Here is a 19,062-nt window from a genome sequence, read left to right as displayed (position 1 = left end):
GCACCTGAATTATTATTATCAATTTTACGCTTAGTACCACGTGATTCCACATTCAGGGTTTCGCTATAATCAGTTATGATATTCAACATATAAAGGTGTTCATTCAACATAAATGAACCAGTTCCAATAACATTTGAATTTAAAGACAATTGAACCGAATTTTTTCCAAATGAACAATAATAACCAAATATGTCCAAATAAGAAACAGAAATTAAATTCCGTCTAAAAGACGGTACAACAAAAGTTTCTTTCAAATCCAAATAGAAACCAGTACATAATAACAGCCTAAAATGCCCTATAGCTTCCACTTCTACCGATTTTCGCCAACATAGATGTATCTTTCAACATGATTAGGCTTTCGGTAGCTCAGGCAACCCTGCATTGAAACACTGATGTTAGAAGTTGAACCGGAGTCTAACCACCAGGTGTTTCCAGGTACTGAAGTTAAATTGACCTCAAAACAGACCAAAGCAAGAAATGTACCTTTCTTAGCACGCCAGGCGTGATACTTTACACATTTCTTCTTTTGATGTCCAGTTGCTTTGCAAAAGAAACAAACATCATCCTGCTTCTGTTTCTTTTGCACTGGACCCTTAGCAGCTTCATTCTTGGGCTCTGAAGTGATTTTCCTTTTGCCCTTGTCTTTAGAGGTAGTAACATAATGGGCACTTTCAGTCCTCTCTCATTTCAATCTTTCCTCTTCTTGCACATAAAATGAAATGAGCTCATTATGAGTCCATTTCTCCCTTTGACAGTTATAAGAAATCTTAAACTGACTCAATTGTGCAGGAAGAGAGAGTAAGACCAAATGAATGAGCAAGTCTTCCGACATGTCAAGCTTAAGGGCCTTAAGTTTTGAAACGATGTTGGACATTCCCATAATGTATTCCCTTATGTTTCCCTTGCCTTGATACCTCATGGAAATCAAGTTCTATAACAAAGTACTTGTTTCCGCCTTATCGCTCTTTGCAAAGCGCTTTTCAATCTCAGCAAGGAAATCTTTGGCACTATTTATCTCATCCGAGTACCCTTAATGCATAGTCCAGATCCATGCAGCCAAGAACAATTTCTATGTTCTCTTCCCAGTCCTTAAAATTTTCACCATTAAGGACCGGAACCGAATTCAAATTCGCAGATATTGAAGCAATCGATGTAGTTGATTCAAACAAAAGACAAAATATTAAAAATATGTTCACAACTTAAAAATTATCAACGTGCTTAAACAATGCTATGTCCAATTCAAGATACCTAGTGCACCATTAACATCAAGTCTTTGGACAATGATATTAACTGCAAGTGGTACTCTTTTTGTAATGATCAAACATTCATAATAAGGCATGTCAACTGACGAATCCCTCTTTGGATTGATTCATCAGTCACATGTATAAAACTTTAGAATTATGACATGTTTATCATCACAGGTGTGTATGATCTTCGGCCAAACATTAACTTTTCTTTGGGCCAGCTAATATTCGCATGAATAACCATACACACTTACATTTAATGTTCCTTATAAGTTATATCCATGAGAGAGGTCACTTTGGCGACATCTCACTTCAATTGGCTCACTTGAAATAATAGACAACCTTAATAGACAACCAAATAACAATTAAAACCAATGCACAAAGATACCAAAGCCCCTTAAACTTTATCGCACTCTCGCTTGGGTGAGGTACCCTCGCTTGAGCAAGGTACTCTCGCTTGAGCGCAATTGAAACCAATGTTTCTGTTTGGTTCTCGCTTGAGCGAGACCTTCTCGCTTGAGCGAGCCTTATGTCGCCTGTACACTCGCTTGGGCGAGCTGTCGCTTGGGCGAGGATCTCCTTGCTTGAGCGCAATTGAAGCCAATGCTTCTGTTTAGCTCTCGCTGGGGCGAGCCACTCTCGCTTGGGCGAGACACTCTCGCTTGAGCGAGAGCACTGCGACAGAATACGAACAGTGCGATTTCTGCATCGCTGTTCTTCGAAAAAATCATCCAAAAAAACAAGGAAAAACAGCAGAAAACAACATTTATTCATTTCAAATCCTTTTTATTTTCATATGGATAAGCATAGATGTTTTTCTTAATCGATTCATTACATAAACAAGACACCAAAACCCTAAATCAAACCAATTTGGGGAAGAAAAACAAGAACCCTAATTTCACTCATGAATCAATTTGAACCTCCGTTTTTTTATAAATGAGTTGTGCTTGTTGGAGTATTACCTCCATCCGAAATCCATAGATTAAACACGAAAGTCTTTATGATCATGACTTTGTTCCCATAACCTAATGTTTATGCCCATACATAAACCCAAATAGAACAACCATGGTCCAAACCGAAGAAACCCCAAATGAGTTCACGGTGAAGATAAAGAACATACCTTGTTGAGCCATTTCCGGAATCTCGAAGGTATGAGGGTGCGATGATCTTCCAGATGTTAGAGGGCCAAATGGTTTCCTTATGTTTCTCTAGAGGGGAATGGGAGAGCTTTTTTCTTGAGTGTTTGCCTTATGGTGAGAGACAGTTTCTTATGAGAAGAGTTCCTTATATATAGATGTGGATAACTAGGATAGTGTTTTATCCTTATGGATAACACTATCCTAATCCACCTTTATTCTCCTTAACCCTACACCTTAAAACTTGTTGCTCTACAAATGGGGACCATAACCCATAAAAGTAACCCCGTAGTGGTTACTACTTTAGTTGCAATAATTCTGATTTAGTCCCTTCATCAAATCAGAAATTGTCTGAAAGTATCTACACTTATATTATTTCATGACACATATGCCCTTAGCCACCAAATTAATAACTGAGGATCATTTTATATTTTGGCTAATTACATAATGGCCATAACACAATCATAGAATTATATTTGTGACCCATAAATTGTCAGAAATTCTAACATATTCTTCTTGCTTACCAAGAAAAGTATGAGACAATGTGAAATATCTTTTTTTTCAAGAGTTTACATCCATGGTAAAGTTTGAACTCCAATAGTCACATTTTGTCACTTGGGCATGAATCATGTTCCAAGGGTGATGTTGTTTTGACATTAAAATATTATGAGAAAGCTCCAATTACAAGATATCACGACATGAAAAGTTAGCATGGTGTTATGGTGGAGTTGTTGTCAGGCAACCTAGGACTCATAGGTTTGAGTATTGAAATCAAACCCTAGAAAATGAAAGATAAAATTTCCTATTTTATGAACTCAAGAGTTGGTTGGGCCATTTCGTGAATTTATAACCAATTCCATTCTATATGATGCAAAATGAATACTTACATCAATAAGTGGATAAATAAAATAGTGAAAAAGTAGAAGATAGATAATATGTCTTGATATCTATAAGAAGATAGATAATCTATAAACTTCATAATTTAATGGTTCGATAGGTTAGTTCTTGCATGAGAGATTGTGGAAAAAATAGAAATAGGTGGAAGTAACTAGTTTGATCCTATGCAAATGGAGAATGTATTTAAACTAGTATCATAAAGTTATACCTTTTATGTTAGGGATGCTCCTTGCAAGTTCTTTAGTTCAATATTTTTTGTTCTCCATATTAGAAACATTTATATTTATTTCTAAACATGTTTAATTTTTAAATGTATTTTAGATGTAATTTTTACTCACTAAATTGAGTTTACAACATTATTGTTATTTGGGACTAGAAAGGAAGTAGATGTTAATAAAAACTACTTCTCCTATGAAATTTATTCCAAAAATAAAGTAGAATTTACCAATATCGACTTCCTCACTATTTAATCTATTGTAATCTTAAGCAATTTAAATATTAAAGTGTAAAATTTATACGTTGATAGTGTAAAAATTTATATACAGTTAGTGCTTTATCTATCATTCATTTAAAAATAAATAGTGGGTGATGCATTAAGAGTATAAATTTAAAAATAATATTTATAGAATTTGGAATGATTGACATGTCATCTAGTCATTGGTTGATTATGATCTAGTAGGTGTTGTAGGAGTACGTCAAGTATATGTTAGGTTATCCTTAACCATCCTGCAGGTTTGCTATTATTGATCTGTCAGGGGCAGTTGGAACTTGCAGGCGCTATGGCAGGTGGAATGTCAGCGGCCCATTAATGATGAGCCAAATATGTATTAATGATGAGTAAGAGACATTAATAACACTTATAGTACTGCCGACTTGGCCCTAACAAATGAATGAGGAATGCTTAATATAATTCTATGTTTAGAAAGAGTATGGAACAACCCATATTTAATCGGGGTGGAACAATTTCTTAGGTAACATGATTAATGTATAAATTAGGTTCGTACATAATTTACCTTATTAAGGAATGAAATGTGCGAAAATGTTAACAAAATGGAAGGAGAATAACTCTCCACCCCTACTCCTCCCAAAAGAGACAAATTGTACCCCCCTATTGAAAACATATATATATGCAGCAAGGCTTATAAGTTATATATATCATTATTATATTATTTATTATTTATATTTAATTATTATTGACTCTTGAAAAAAACTAAATTAAATAAGAATATAATATGTATACATTGATGGTGCAATGATTTTTTACACTGTCAGTAATCTTCCGCCATTGATTTGTTAATCATCATTGACTCTCAAACAAAATTAATACAAATCAATAGTGGACAATATGCCAATATGTTGACAGTGTAAAAAACTTTACATTTTTCGTGCATGGATTTTAAACTCATCAAATGAATGATATAGTAAACGTGTATTATTTTTTAAACTAACAATACATACCAATAAGGCGTTGGTCTAGTATGTAAGGTCTCAATGGATCTCTATGGTCGAGGTTCAATTTCTGGGAGTGACACTTGTTGGGAGAGACAATCATGAACCTTGAAAGAAATTAGTTTCTTACCAAAAAGGTGAAAGTACTCTCGGTAATATCAAAAAAACTAACCATACATAAAGAATGCAGATCCACTTACTCTAAGAAAACTTATTCCTCATCCTGACTATCAATTCTAGGGATATTTAATGGTTTAGATCTACTCACTAATTCAAATCATTTGATTTCCTTGGAATTGATAGCTAGAATAGAAAAAAAATTTAAAACCTTATTCTTTTAGTAAACTTCCTTATACATAAACATTATGCTCTTTTTTTATTCCTAAACCTCCCCATTTTCCTTCCCACACCCAACATCCCATTTATTTTAATGATAAGAATGTTCGGTACTAGAATACTAGTATATGAAAGGGAAAAAAGTTGGAGAACTTTTTATTATATTCATATCCATAACTATATAAGAAAATAAGGTTCTTTTATATCACATGTCAAGCTCTTAGCAAAAAAATTCTCTCCTAACATATACCCTACCACACATGAACAATGTCAACCTATACTCATTTGACCTTTCCAATCCTATGCTTAATTAATGAATAATAACACAACTATATATGATTTTTCCCTAAATTGATGTAATCAATAATAACACATCATCATTTTAAAATGTGCATAATTACCTATTATATATGACTTTTCGGTTATTACCTATTAAAACATTTGTTTATTTTTTTGACCAAAATAACACAAATTGGTGTTAACTCTTCATTTGCCAAATCATTTTTGTTTCATGATGTAGTTTGTGTCTCTTCATCTTTTATATATTTGAATCTATTTCATTTTTGTTCATCATTTCTGTTAATTGTATTGTGTTGTTGGTTTCACTTTCATTACCAACCACGGTAATTGTTTTTTTTAATGGAGCTATAATATATTTGTTTTTGTTTTTAATTTTACAGCAATCTTGGTTGAGTTTATTCGACTAAGAAACACTTTGAAAAATGAATGATTATTTATGTTTTATATATATTTTAGATGGTTCTAATCTCATGCATGACCACATTTTTTTGCTACCATGGTCCTTTTACATATATTGCAAACAAGTATTTATTTTGTTAATTTTTTGTTTTTGGAGTCATAAACAGTGCATATGGACAGTATATAACATTGTTTAATTAGAGGTAATTAATATCAAAACTTTTGTTATTATAATTGTTTATTTTGTAATTGTTTATTTATTAATTTCAGTTTAATATTTTTGAAACATGTGTTTCGACCATGCATGAAACCAACAATGGTTTAAGAAACATGTGTTTTTATGCAATCGAATGTACGAGAAATATATATATTTTTAATTATACGACAAAAAAATACATCCGAATGCACGAATAACTTACTAGTTTTATTGAAAAACAAGTAAGATTTGGGCGGTTGAATTTTTTGCCACGTGTAAGCATTTGCATTGAGTACTAGACTCTCTGGTACTGTACTGGAATCCGTTCTTCAATCAATAATGCCTGTATACTAATCATGCATTACAAATAAATCCTTTGTTTTTCAGCTGTATATATATATGTCCATAGGTCAACAATATGGGTGAAAATAAATAGAAGGAAAAAGATGTAAAATTGATTTAAGATGTTCTAAAACTAGACCACAAAATTAAGCAGCATATTGGTAAAAATGTTTATCTATAAAAACAGAAGCATGATTACATCCCATAACTACATAGGACCGTATATGATTATTTATTTGATAAAGCAAATTATCCAAAATGGACACACTGGCTTATATGAGAGGAAGCTAATAGGAAAAAATAGCTTTACTTCTTCCAGCTGAAGCCCTCTTTGTTTCTAACCTCACAAGAATTTCTCTATGCTTGTGCTCAATGTTGTCTTGGGCACAGCACCAATAACTGCATCTTTCTTCTCACCATTCTTGAAGATAAGGACAGTTGGGATGCTTCGAATCCCATACCGACTAGCTGTTGAAGGACTCTCGTCAGTATTGAGTTTGTAAAATTTAAGCTTCCCAGCATAGTCCTTTGCTAGCTCTTCGATGATTGGGTGGATCATACGGCAGGGACCGCACCATGGAGCCCAGAATTCAACTAAAACTGGAGTTTCAGATTCAAGGACAAGTGATTGCCAATTTGCATCAGTAATACCAGCAACTGCAATAACCAATAGTGCAAAATATTCAACTTCAGTAAGTATTTCTCTCAAACAAGAACCAAATTGCGGGTAATGTGCAAGAGTTAATAAGGACCTACATGCATCACTTTAATTACAATGATGAATACTGCTGAACTGGAAAACATGAATACCAGACAAATCAAGCACAAACAACTAAAATAAAAAGTTCATGTTTATGTTTATGTTTAAGTTTGATTATTTTTAAAAGGATGTGTTATATTTTCTTCCTTTTTCCACTGTGTCTAGTTAAAAACACACAGGCCAAACACTACACCCTTTCAGTAAGCTCAGAGAATGCAAAGGAAAGACATGATACCGGCAGCATGGCAAAGTCACTGCACATGGGAATAAAAAAAATAGCATCGATGCTCTATCAAGATTGATTTATACCATCAAGATTTAAGACTTATATTGCCACTCACTATCACTGAAATAGAAGTAGAAATCTGTAAGCACAAATATAATAGGAAACATCCACGTATATTATCTTTAGACCGATAGTCCTTTTAGGACTAATTTCTTCGATAGCACATTGTATTGACAGAATGGAAAGTAGCCCTACGGATCATGAGGTAGAAATACTTATCAACTCTCAAACCTAAGATACATAAGTAGGATGAAAGGGTGAGAAAACCAAAACCATGTGAGATAGAATGCACAGACCGATCCAAAGTTTGGTCCCACAAAACCTTTACCAACAAGGCAACAAGTAACTACTAGAACATCCAACTCCCTGTTCTTTCTCTGAAGATAAGAAATTTATATGCATTCATTTTTTTCTACTCTGGCAATGCTTAGAGCAAATATGTCATGCTTGATCGTCAAGGATCTAAAGACCTGAATAAGAAGAACTTATACATATAAACCAACATAACCCAAATGAACCTGCTCCTATCAAGTAAAACTATCAAAAGCTCTGATATTGAGCAAAAGTAGGCCAACTTCTCAGGCAGCAGAATCTGCTATACAGACCATACTAGTAGAGAGAGATTATTAAGCTGTTTTGTTAGCTTCTGTAATCAAAATTTTCAAAGGCTCAAACAGTTAGGATTGTTCTATACAGTCAGCTGATTTGGCAGCCCTTACAAACTACTATGGTCCTTTGTTTAGCCTAAAAAGTGATTCTCCACAAAAAAATCACTGACAGCTTCTCCGAAGAACTGAGCTTTTCTCCATAAAAATGCTTTTAGTAAAGAGTAAAAACTCAACCAAACTTCAAATAAAAAAGAGAAAAAAGATGTATACACCGACAATATAAGAGATTTATACACTTTCACTGCAGCATCCATCAATTATTATATATTTGATCATCATTGACTTACTTTTAAACAATACAAATGAATTGTGGATGATGTGTTAATTGTGTCTAAATATTTACACCAACAGTGTATAGATATTACCCTCGTAAAAATAATTAGGATCGCCTACATGCATCGATCTACGCCTTAATGATCTATAAGACTTTATTAACAAAACATAGCTCAGATGTTAGGAGCTGTTTATTAGCAAATCACAACCATAAGGCCATCAAACTCACAGAGAACCTAAACAATAAACCAACCCCCAAAGTCATTTTTTTCATAATCATTTTCGTAAAGAAAAAAGATCTGAGTCTCTTCATTTATTACAACAATTCACCGAAATATTAACAATATCATAAAATTCACACAGAACCTAAACACAATACCAACCCAAAAAAAATCAAAACTTTCCTTCAGATACATCAATAAGAGCCAATTGGGTTTGTTTCCCTCCAATTATTTTCAACAATTAACCAAATTCGAAAAAAAACATTTCATCCATTTTATTTTTGCAACGAAATTGAAACATTAAAACCTAACCCTCAACAGCGGTATCTTGAGCCTCACAAACAACGCATGCACTACGTGGAGCGATCCTGGAACCGGAAAATCGAGTGGTGGCGGCGGACCGGAGCTTGAGGCCGGAGTAGTGGGGCAACTTGCCGGAGCTCCGGCGATCGGAGACGGGAGTGAAGGAGGAAGCGGTGATCGGAGGAGAGAAGGAAAGAGGAGAGAGAGTGTAGGAACGAGAAAGGGTTAGGGATTCGAGTTGCATAGTGGCCATTGATGCAGAGGATCGCAGCTCAAGAGAGAGAAAGTGGAGAGTGAGAAAATTTGGGGAAATGTTTTATGTTTTATTTGTGTTTGTTTTTTCTATTTATATTTTTCTTGACAAATTATTGGGATATTATTGTCTTTTTGTGTAGTTAATGTGTGGATGGGGTGACACAATGGATTTAGTGGAAATAATAATTGGCTTATTTAAACCTATCTCCTAAACTTTAAATTTAAAAATAAGATGTGGGATTTTATTCTCTTTTATTTATTAATGATCAGTTTATAAGTGGTATATGTCATTTTCTTGTAAGCGAGAGAATTTAGTAGGATAATATATTAAGATTTTTAGAGGAAAAATATATACATTAATAACGAAGAACTTTTATATTATCACTCAATCATCTAATAATCATATTTAAGTGTTATTGACTTTTAAATACAAGTGAATAATTAATGATGTAGTTAATACGTATAAATCTTTACATAGAGAATATATAATTATTATACTCTTATGTTTATTTTTATGCACATCAATATAAAATTTATATACAATAAACATATTATATATCATTATATAAAAGATTATTGTACACGTTTTTCTCTCATTATTTGTGATATATAAGATAACCCACTCTCACGTAGTACATTAGATTTATTCCAGTTTATTAGGTACCAAAACAAATACACAAAGGAATCTTTTTTAGCATCTTGTAAACTCACTAGAGTGTACGGTTTTTATTTTATTTTTTGAGTTTATTATTTGCAAAATGTTATTCTAGGTTTTTTTACGTTATCAAATATATTATTTTCACTAACGGCGATTTATTATTAATAGATAGTAATTGATAATATGCTCCCAATATAAAAAATGGGCAAACCATTTTCTCTTTTTTTATTAACCTCAAACGTGACATGTAGAATAAAGCTATTAAGAATTAAGATATAAATTTGTATTAAAAAAATGGCACATTTAATATGTGGAGATTAAAAGTGATATTTATGCATGTCAGCATAAACGTTTACTATATTAACATTACATAATTCATATATATTATTTTTATTTAAGAATTAATAATATATTAATGGGTGATATGATGATGATATAAATTTTTAACAACATCATCATATAAATATTAAACTCTTAAAATAAGATGATATATAAAATCCCACAAAATATTATAAACCACAAAACAGAACATGGTAGTTGGAGTGTCTCTGTAAAAAAACAAATACAAACACAACATATCAAATGTTTTCTCTTTTAATTAAGATGTTTCTACATACCAAGTGTATTAAATAGAAAGTAGTTGGATTTTTTTAAGTATTATTTTAGAAAAATAGAAAGAATTGAAAAGCATAAAATATATTTATGTAAGATTATTGAAACTTTATATTTTAATAAATTTATATCCAAAACCAACTCACATACCAATGCTATTGTGATGACATAAAACTATTGGTTTTTTCATTTGTTGTTCACAATTTTTAATTAGGCATAATTTTATAAAATACAAATGTACAATATAGATAAACAATATATGTGTATTTAGAAATATGCTTCTTTAAAAATATTTAATGTGTTATAAATTATTTAAAATGTTCAATAATTAAAGTTAAGAACATCTCTCTCCTCTTATGATGATTGAGAACTTAGATAATTATCAAACAAATGCTACAAAAAGTAAAATCTTGGAACAAAATGTGAGAAAGGAGAATTATATAATAAAATGGTCCGTTGAGATTTAATAAATATTTTATTCAAAAATTGGAAATAGGATAATGATTAATTAAGATGAAGTATTTGATTCGCAAAGATAATATTTCGAATTTTTAAAATTCCTAAACTAACAATCATTCTATAAAATTAAAAAGTGATAAATAATTGTACTAAAAGGTAATCCTAGTGATATTTTTTACCCTAACAATCAACATTTATCATTAATGTGTAAATAATAATTGATTAGGGATTTTGATGCTGTGTTGACAGCATCAATATAATAGCTTTATTATATTTAAAAAAATTAAATGATGTAAAATAATTAAATAAAAAATTAGCAAACCCACCAACCCACATGCATAATACTCAAATTTTTGTCTGCGTTTTAAAGAGGATAACAACTAAAATAATAAAAAAATACCAGAAAGAAAGAAATGCACTTTTATCTCTTGAACAAATAAAGTCTCACATAGGGAAACTATTGTGTAAAAGATTTTGAAAAAATACAAATGTAAAATTGCAAAGGGTAGGTCATGCAGTTTCAATGTCAAATAGAGTTCACATAGAAGAACTACAATGTCCAAAATTGAATTGAAGAATAGATTGTGAATAAGTCAAATGTGGTTTTTTTTCATCCTAAAGATATTGATAACATTTAGATTCAAATTCTATCCATTTACTTACGTGGAGAATATGTCGACACTCGAATAATTTTTATATATAATAAAATAATAAGTTAAATGTTGATTAAAAAAATTAACAATTCATTAAGAGAAATGGATAAGAAAAGAAGGGAATCTAAGGGTGTGTTTGGGAGTATCATTTTGGAGGGAGAGGGAAGGAAGGGGAGGGTTTAGGAGAGGGATTCCCTTGTTTAGGAGTTTAGTGGAGGAGAGGGTAAGGTTTTGAAGGATTTTTCAAACCTCCTCAAACCCTCCAAATGCCAAAATACCTAGTTCCCCCAAATTGGGGTGTTTTGGGAGGAAAATAAGCCAAATTACCTAACCACCCTTACTAATATTATTCTATAACATAATACATAACATACTATTGATTTTTTAAAGGAGGAAGAGGGGTAAAATAGTATTTTTGTATTACATTAACCTTCTATCCCCTCCTATCTAAATTCCACACTTCCAAACAAGGGATGGATTTAGTTGGATTTGCCCTCCATTCTCCTTCCTTTCCTCCCCCCTCTTTACTCTCTCATGCCTCTCCTTTCCTTTCCCTCCTAACTCCCAACAAACCCTAAAGGTATAACAAAAAGCCACAATCCATGAGAAATCAAAGTCTGTGTCTGAAATATGTGAGCCACTTCATGAATTAAGTTCATTGGGAATAAAACAATAGGAAACAGTGAACTATCAAAAATCAGCTTGAGAATAAAAGCATACACTCTTTTCTCCTCATTGGTTTTCCAAAGTTACTTCTCTAACAAAATTGGACATAACCAACAATAACAACAACGTATAAAGAAATTTAACAAATTATAGATGTGATTTTAATACACTAAATGCAACCTCTCCCTGGGTAAGCATAAAAGCTCACAACTTAATAAGATTTTGGACTTCAAATTAGCCTCAACGATTATGCTGTGCCTGGTTCCTGCACTTTTAAACCACTGATCATATGATATGATACAGTGCCCCCAGCATTTTGTCTGTAAGAAACTCCACTACTGGTCTTGTCTATACTTGAATATAACCAGTGTCGCCACTTCTCTTCTTTTTCTTCCTTGTACCTTTCTCTTTTCTAGAAGAGCCATTCTCTTCATTTCGGGTGTTCCGACTACTTCCATTTTCCTTTAGCTTCTTAGTGGAATTCTCTTTAGATGCAGATTTCCTCCTCTTCTTTGATGGAGAGCTTTTGCTAGGTGTCGAACTAGCATCAGTTCCCCGTGGTAGCGGTTCTTCTTCATCTTCTACGTGCCAATTGCATAAGATATCTTGTGCTCCGTGCTGCTGTTGTAATGGCTCACCAGCACCAGGGAGCAAGCTACTAAAAGTCACATCCCCGTTCAATCCCCCTTTACGCTCCACCAAGACAGGGTCTGGTCTAATTATAGTGCCGAGAATGCTTCTGTTGGGTCCTAAGCTAAGGATGACCTTGGAATTTGTCAATGTTGTGAAAGCCATTGCAAAAGCTGACCTAATCTGTGCAAAAATAAATACTATACATTTTAGCTACATTTGCATGCAGGTGGGCACAAAAAGTAATAAAATATACATGATAATGACATCATTTAAAAGAAAAGTGGTAGGATGAGCATAAAAGAAAAGGGCGAACAATAGGAAAGTGATAATAAGCTAGAATTTATAAATAATAGTTGTGCATTGAATCATTGAAGTTAGTTTTCTGCCAATGTGGGGGCAAATAAGGTTTACTTAAGCGGAAGATGAAATGTGGTACCCAAAAATTCAAGGTTGAATAGTTTCGTTTAAGGATTTTAATAATTCCTTGGACTATATTACAGCTTTCAGAAACATGGCATCCAAAAAATGACAAAATGATCATGCTAGTGTTGTATTTCAATTCCATGAAAAATACTACCTTACGTGACACCATTAAATGAACAATGAAAAACAAAATGAAAGTCAAGGATAGAAAAAGACAATGCTCAATGCAATACATACAGGAAAAATATCATGCATTGGTTTCGGTACACTTTAAACCCTAAAGCCTTAAGAAAATATTTATTATCATTGACTAAGTAAGGAATATAATAAACAAACCTGAAAATAATTAAAAGAGCTCTTCCCAATGTCGTTGTCTGGTGCCTAATTCAGACAGAAGAAAGTTTTTGTCAATCATCCAAACCCCCACGATAAGAATGTGTCTTGATAGTAGATGTGTCAATCCACTTCAAATCATATGAATTTGTATACAACAACCAAGCCTTTATCCCACTAGGTGGATCAACGATATGAAATTATATGAATTTTTATATTAGATTAAATTGTAAGGCATTTACTTCATATAATGGAGAAGATAGATACAACTCCTGCTTAGATAATCTCCAATTCTCCACTAACAAATTATATTTTTTTAGCATTTAATAAGCAAACATCTATTTCCATGCTGACTACTACATCATAAATTACTGAACAATGGCTCCAAAAAACTACGGATATGGCTTTAGAAATGCCAACATCGAAACGTAGATGGACCAAGCAAGAGATGACAAGGGGGAAGGCTGTCAATGCAACCTTTTTATGTGAGAGACAAATAAAAAGAAATGACAAGGGAAGAAAGATTATCACATATTCTACAACAGAATAACTGATAAAAAAGCAAAAAAGAGTTCAGGAGAAGCTCAAGAATACTGCAAAGCTGTACAATCTCTGTACAAAAACGGAGGCTCCTCTAAAATGAACTGGAGCAAAACACCAGAACATTACCCCCACCCAACCCGGAAAAAGAAAGAAATCAACGGTTGTACTGGATTTTGAAATAAGTTCAATTTTACCATGTAAAAGTTGGAGGCAAGTTATGATCAACTCCATCTCAAAAAGCTCACTTTCTTGCTTTATTTTGATGGGCAAAATAGAAATATAAAAATTTATGAAAGCAGGATGCAGTTCTATAAGAAAAACCTGTGGATCCTCAATGCCAATAAGATATGGTCGTCCCTTGTTTGAAGTAAACCTGGGAGACGAAGACAAGTGGAAAAAATTATCTTCAAACAACTATACAGCATAATTAAAAATCACTTCTCTTGAAAAATATATTTATAATCCTTTTCATTACCCTTTACTGCTCTTTAAGAAAAAAGTGCCTGCCCCATTACAAGACACACCCACATCTGAGGTGTTCAATTTGCGTCCATAGATATCAAAAAAATGCACCTAATAAATTTAGATTAAACAATATAAGTCAGAATGTAAATTTTGATATACATCTTACTGTACATCCCAGAAAAGAGGCATGTAAATATTTCAAAGACATGCAATATAGGATTATTGCACATGTTTCTATTTTCTAAAATATTAAAATAATAGATAACAATAAATAAAAATAACATGTCAATCATGGAAGAAGGTAATGCCTGGCACCCAAGAAAAATAAATTCAATTGCTAATCAGAAGATACGCACCAAAGAAAAATAAGTGGAATTTCTAATCATAAAATGACATGTCAATCATGGAAGAAGGTAATGCCTGGCACCCAAGAAAAATAAATGCAACTGCTAATCAGAAGATACGCACCAAAAGGACCCCCAAGTTGTGTTCTGCAGAAATTTGACTCTCACGAATATTCTGAAGCATATAATGATCACGAAAATAGAACATGTTAAGGGAAAGAAATATTGAGCTTTATGGGAGGCTGTATGGTGAGCAACAATGAGCAAACCATAACCACAGCCAACTTAGAAAGGGTACTTAAGAATCACTAACCCGTAGTAATGCCATCAGCATGGCAAGGAGGGCATAAGAACCAATCCCACCAGAATATACCTGCATACTTTATAAGAATCTTCAATTAGGCAGGTTGGAATCCGCATGGTTACAAGAAAATATAGCATATTTAAGAAAAACCCATACCTCGTTCAGTTCTCTTTGTTGCAAAAATACTTTCAAAATCAAACACAACGGTCGTAGTGGCGGCCACTTAGCCACTGCTTCCTGCAGGTTGAACAGTTCAACCATGAACATTAAAATACAGAATGTTTGATCCAAACACAGTAATTAATTGCAGTTGTTTCATTTACTTTCTATCAACCTCGTAATTTTAGTGTGGAAAGTACAACAGCATAACCCAAAGCAAAGATAGGGATTGGCCACAAGGACCTCACATTCCAGACATGAAAACCAAAAATAATACAGTGCATTGTTAACTAATATAACGGTCACTATGCAAGTATGCCTTGGTAAAATAATATACGGCATACTCTACATGGATTATAAAGCTAAATACACTCAGCAAAGAATCTAGAATAAAGATTAGGAAATCCAGCTTGAAACCAAGAAGTGGAAAAAATAAAACTCACCTGTATATACTCAGCAGCTTTGGGTCCACTGTCTATGTCAAAACTGAAGCAAGGAATAACTCCTTAGTCAATTAATCATTTTACAAAAATTAATACTGAGATAGGTTTTGATTTGCAGTCCGTACAATGTTGGGCAACAATGCAACATGACAATGAAAAATAAAAAGAGTAGGTGACAACAATGCACCTATAAAACTAACAAAGCAACCACATTAAGAATAATATGGTTGTCGCTTGTCACAGTTAGTAGTAACTGGTAAGATATAAATAATACTGTTGCCTTAACCATTCCTTGTTAGGACAAATAATTAAATGAAGGAAAACAACAAAAAGTTTCATCATCAAAATGCAAATAACAAACAATTAAAGCCCGACTTTAGATGCTTAACAGAGACAAATGAATCTACCACACCAGGGGGAGAAGATGACTTTCATATGGAGCCTGGATATGATGTCAACGAAAACATTTAACGACATACATAGCAAACAATTTGGACAAATATCATGTCCCTCTATTTCCAAAATCAATAAGCTATTAGCTATAGAATCCATCATATCTTCTCCAGCACTTTTAATTAAAATCTGGAAGTTATTAGCTACAGAATCCATCTATCTTCTCCAGCACTTTTAATTATAATTTGGAAGTTATTTTATGGGAAAATTGGAAACTGCATTAAAAATTCAACAAAAATAGCATATGCAAAGATGAGCAAATTAAACAGCTCATCCAACATCATGTACAATTTAATGAACATTAAATTAAAACATACTAAATGATGGCACATGAACACTACAAAGTTGGATAAGCATATAAAAATCAGGAAGAAAAAGGAAGTCTTGTGCAACAAAATTTTAAAAACCAAAATCTAAGAGAAGAATGTTGAACCTTATATCAAATGAAACACCACTTCTCTTTTCAACAAATTTAATAATTGGCACACGAGCCTTTCCAATGACCTGAGGAAAATTCAGGAGCACAACCGGTACTTAAAAAACCTGACAGCGTCAATTATTTTTCCTTCACTATAAAAACAATGATATTTAAGCAATTCGACAGACCTGTATCTTCTTAGCAATGCCCCTTTGTGACAATGCTCTGGAAAGTGCATTCAAGCCCATCTGTGGATTTGGCAAACCTGCTTTAAGAATCACAACCTGCAATTAAAGGATTTGATGAAGAACTACAATCAGGAAATTAATGACCACATACCAAACTAGACACATGCCAGCTGGTTCATATGATTCAGTATCAGGATAGCAAACTTACATCGATATCACTAGTTGGAAGATACAGCCCTGTCCTAAAAGACCCAAATACTTCCACCTGACAGCAACAAAAACAAAACCTTCATTTTCAATACTTAAAATTAAGAAACAATATGATGAAAGGGGTGATATAACTAAATAATACCTGGCAATGGGGCCATATGTGTCTTATAACTCCAAATACAGATTCGATTGCTGTGTCACGTGCAGCTTTCTCTTCTGGAGTCGGCGACAAAAATTCGCTAAAATCAACAATCTCTGCACATGAAGCACCACCGGACCAAAATCAAAACCATCTTTCCACAATAACTATCAAACCTTATTCCAACAAGGTAGGGTCGGCTACAATGATTAGACGATGCTATAGTGCTCTACCATGAATCATGTCCATTGATAAAACATTGATATTTAAGTCTTTCTTAATTGTCTCACACTCTCACTCTCGCCTATAGCTTTTCTTGGTCTCCGTCTACCTTTAGGAAAGGGACTGCCCTTCATCTCTGATCTAATCTCCATATTAGGGCTTCTATAGATCTTCTCCACCAAACATGTCCAAACCACCTAACGTAAGTTTCTACCATCTTTTCTACAAGAGGAACTACCCGACTTTTTTCCTAATGCATTTATTACTCATATTATCTTGTCTAGCATGTCTGCTCATTCAATACAACATTCTCATATATGCTACAAATCTATCTATGGTGATTAAAAAACTCCATTCTGTTTTGCTATGGATGAGTTGTGCTAAATATGCATGTAGCGACTGAGCATCAAATAACTAAACACCTAGATAGGTATTCAGGTTTGCCTAGCGCATGTTTGTTTAGTGCCTTTTCACACAGAAATGTTATTGTAGTAAAATCACTTCTGGCACTTAAATATTTGTTCGGTTGGGCTTGACAAAAAAAAACTGAAATTAAGTTTTTTGTGGAAGTTATATTTTATTAGTTTATCAGAAACCGCTCTTGCCAAAATCACTTTTTTAAGCTTACACAAACATGCCTTTAATCCACAGCGAAAAAACACTTTTTTCTTATTTAAATTTTTGTCAACAATGTACAGAATCACTTATTTGTCAAGACAAAACAAACAGTACCTCAATTTGCAATGAAAATTCGCTTTATATTTTAAATTCAAAATCTTCTTCAGTTCAGTAATACCTTTATGGAGCTGAAGCATGGGGCTCCTGAATTTACAATTCCCACGAAACCAACCGCTCTCGAGCGTCGCCTCGGGCACGACAACCGGCGTCGTTGGCTCAACCGTCACCGAAACCGGCGTCTCCAGCTCGGGGATGGAATCTCCGGCTATAGGTTCAGCATCAACATTGAGGGAAAAGAAATCGACAACAGGAATATCAGAAGAAGCACATTGGAGCGTGTCATGAGAAATCTCATTGCGTAAAACAGTGTATGATTCGGGTTCGGGATTTTCGGAAAGTTGAGAGTTGATGAAAACAGAGTATGGTTCAGGTTCTGGTTCTGGTTCGGGTTGAGGGGAGGTGGTGGTGGCGGAGAGAGAGATGGGACTGAGGGTTTGGTAGACGAAGGTTGTAGGCATCTTCGGCGATTCATGGTTGTCTTCTTCCATCGGATAATGAAGGAATTGAACACGGTGGCGGAGATGGTGGCGGTGGTGGTGGCGGTGGTGGTGGCGGTGGTAGAAATTAGGGTTTTGTTGTTGTTATTAGGGTTTAAGTATGCGGTGAGTGGTGACGCAAGTGGCGAATCTAAATCTAGAGATACTATACCGACTAGGATCTACATTCTAGTATTCTACAATATTTTGGGTTTTCAAAAGTTAATTTTAACGGTAGAAGTTAATTTTCTTGATTTTTTTATTGTGCATAGCCCATAATTAGTGAATAATTTCTTTTGAATAAGTTGTATATATGTGAGTTTTGTTTTTACTCTGAAAGTTTTTTATTCTTAAATAAGGAAAAAGTCAGAATAGAGAACAACAAATATACTCAAAACTATAAAATGTCTTCTAAAAATTATCATATACCAATAAAGTGTTGATCTAATAGTGTAAAA

General features: G+C 33.4%; 2 protein-coding genes and 2 long non-coding RNA genes across 4 annotated transcripts; 1 reads left to right on the top strand and 3 right to left on the bottom strand.

Annotated features, from left to right (window-relative positions):
• Window positions 6,446-9,135, bottom strand: LOC109348153 (thioredoxin-like). The gene is made up of 2 exons (XM_019588411.1): window positions 8,820-9,135; window positions 6,446-6,956 (listed from the first exon to the last, which is right to left on the bottom strand). The coding sequence occupies exons 1-2, from the start codon at window positions 9,061-9,063 to the stop codon at window positions 6,643-6,645; spliced, it is 558 nt and encodes a 185-aa protein (XP_019443956.1). The 5' UTR covers window positions 9,064-9,135; the 3' UTR covers window positions 6,446-6,642.
• LOC109348154 lies at window positions 6,963-7,724 on the top strand. Its single transcript, XR_002107704.1, has 2 exons — window positions 6,963-7,161; window positions 7,261-7,724. It is a non-coding gene; the product is annotated as an uncharacterized LOC109348154 (long non-coding RNA).
• LOC109348151 (non-canonical poly(A) RNA polymerase PAPD5) lies at window positions 12,113-18,795 on the bottom strand. The gene is made up of 13 exons (XM_019588410.1): window positions 18,187-18,795; window positions 17,172-17,284; window positions 17,028-17,084; window positions 16,820-16,915; window positions 16,647-16,717; window positions 15,761-15,803; window positions 15,315-15,395; window positions 15,168-15,227; window positions 14,979-15,029; window positions 14,521-14,618; window positions 14,367-14,418; window positions 13,506-13,550; window positions 12,113-12,926 (listed from the first exon to the last, which is right to left on the bottom strand). Exons 1-13 carry the CDS (start codon window positions 18,614-18,616, stop codon window positions 12,462-12,464), a joined length of 1,662 nt encoding a protein of 553 aa, XP_019443955.1. The 5' UTR covers window positions 18,617-18,795; the 3' UTR covers window positions 12,113-12,461.
• Window positions 13,733-14,360, bottom strand: LOC109348152. The gene is made up of 2 exons (XR_002107703.1): window positions 13,880-14,360; window positions 13,733-13,800 (listed from the first exon to the last, which is right to left on the bottom strand). It is a non-coding gene; the product is annotated as an uncharacterized LOC109348152 (long non-coding RNA).

The sequence above is a fragment of the Lupinus angustifolius genome, chromosome LG05 (assembly GCF_001865875.1).
Source record: "Lupinus angustifolius cultivar Tanjil chromosome LG05, LupAngTanjil_v1.0, whole genome shotgun sequence".
In the NCBI taxonomy this organism is placed as follows: domain Eukaryota; kingdom Viridiplantae; phylum Streptophyta; class Magnoliopsida; order Fabales; family Fabaceae; genus Lupinus; species Lupinus angustifolius.
Note: the sequence above shows the minus strand (reverse complement) of the source record. Positions and strands in the feature narration are given on the sequence as shown.

Bases quoted from the DNA above. Each gene is read 5' to 3' on its own strand.
- LOC109348153 (XM_019588411.1), bottom strand. From the start codon at position 9,063: ATGGCCACTATGCAACTCGAATCCCTAACCCTTTCTCGTTCCTACACT. The intron at 6,957-8,819 runs GTTAGGTTTTAA...TGGTTATTGCAG, and splicing joins TCAAGATACCGCTGTTGAGG to TTGCTGGTATTACTGATGCA.
- LOC109348151 (XM_019588410.1), bottom strand. From the start codon at position 18,616: ATGGAAGAAGACAACCATGAATCGCCGAAGATGCCTACAACCTTCGTC. The intron at 17,085-17,171 runs GTATTATTTAGT...TGTTGCTGTCAG, and splicing joins ACATATGGCCCCATTGCCAG to GTGGAAGTATTTGGGTCTTT. The intron at 13,551-14,366 runs GTTTTTCTTATA...TGTCTGAATTAG, and splicing joins TTGGCATTGAGGATCCACAG to GCACCAGACAACGACATTGG.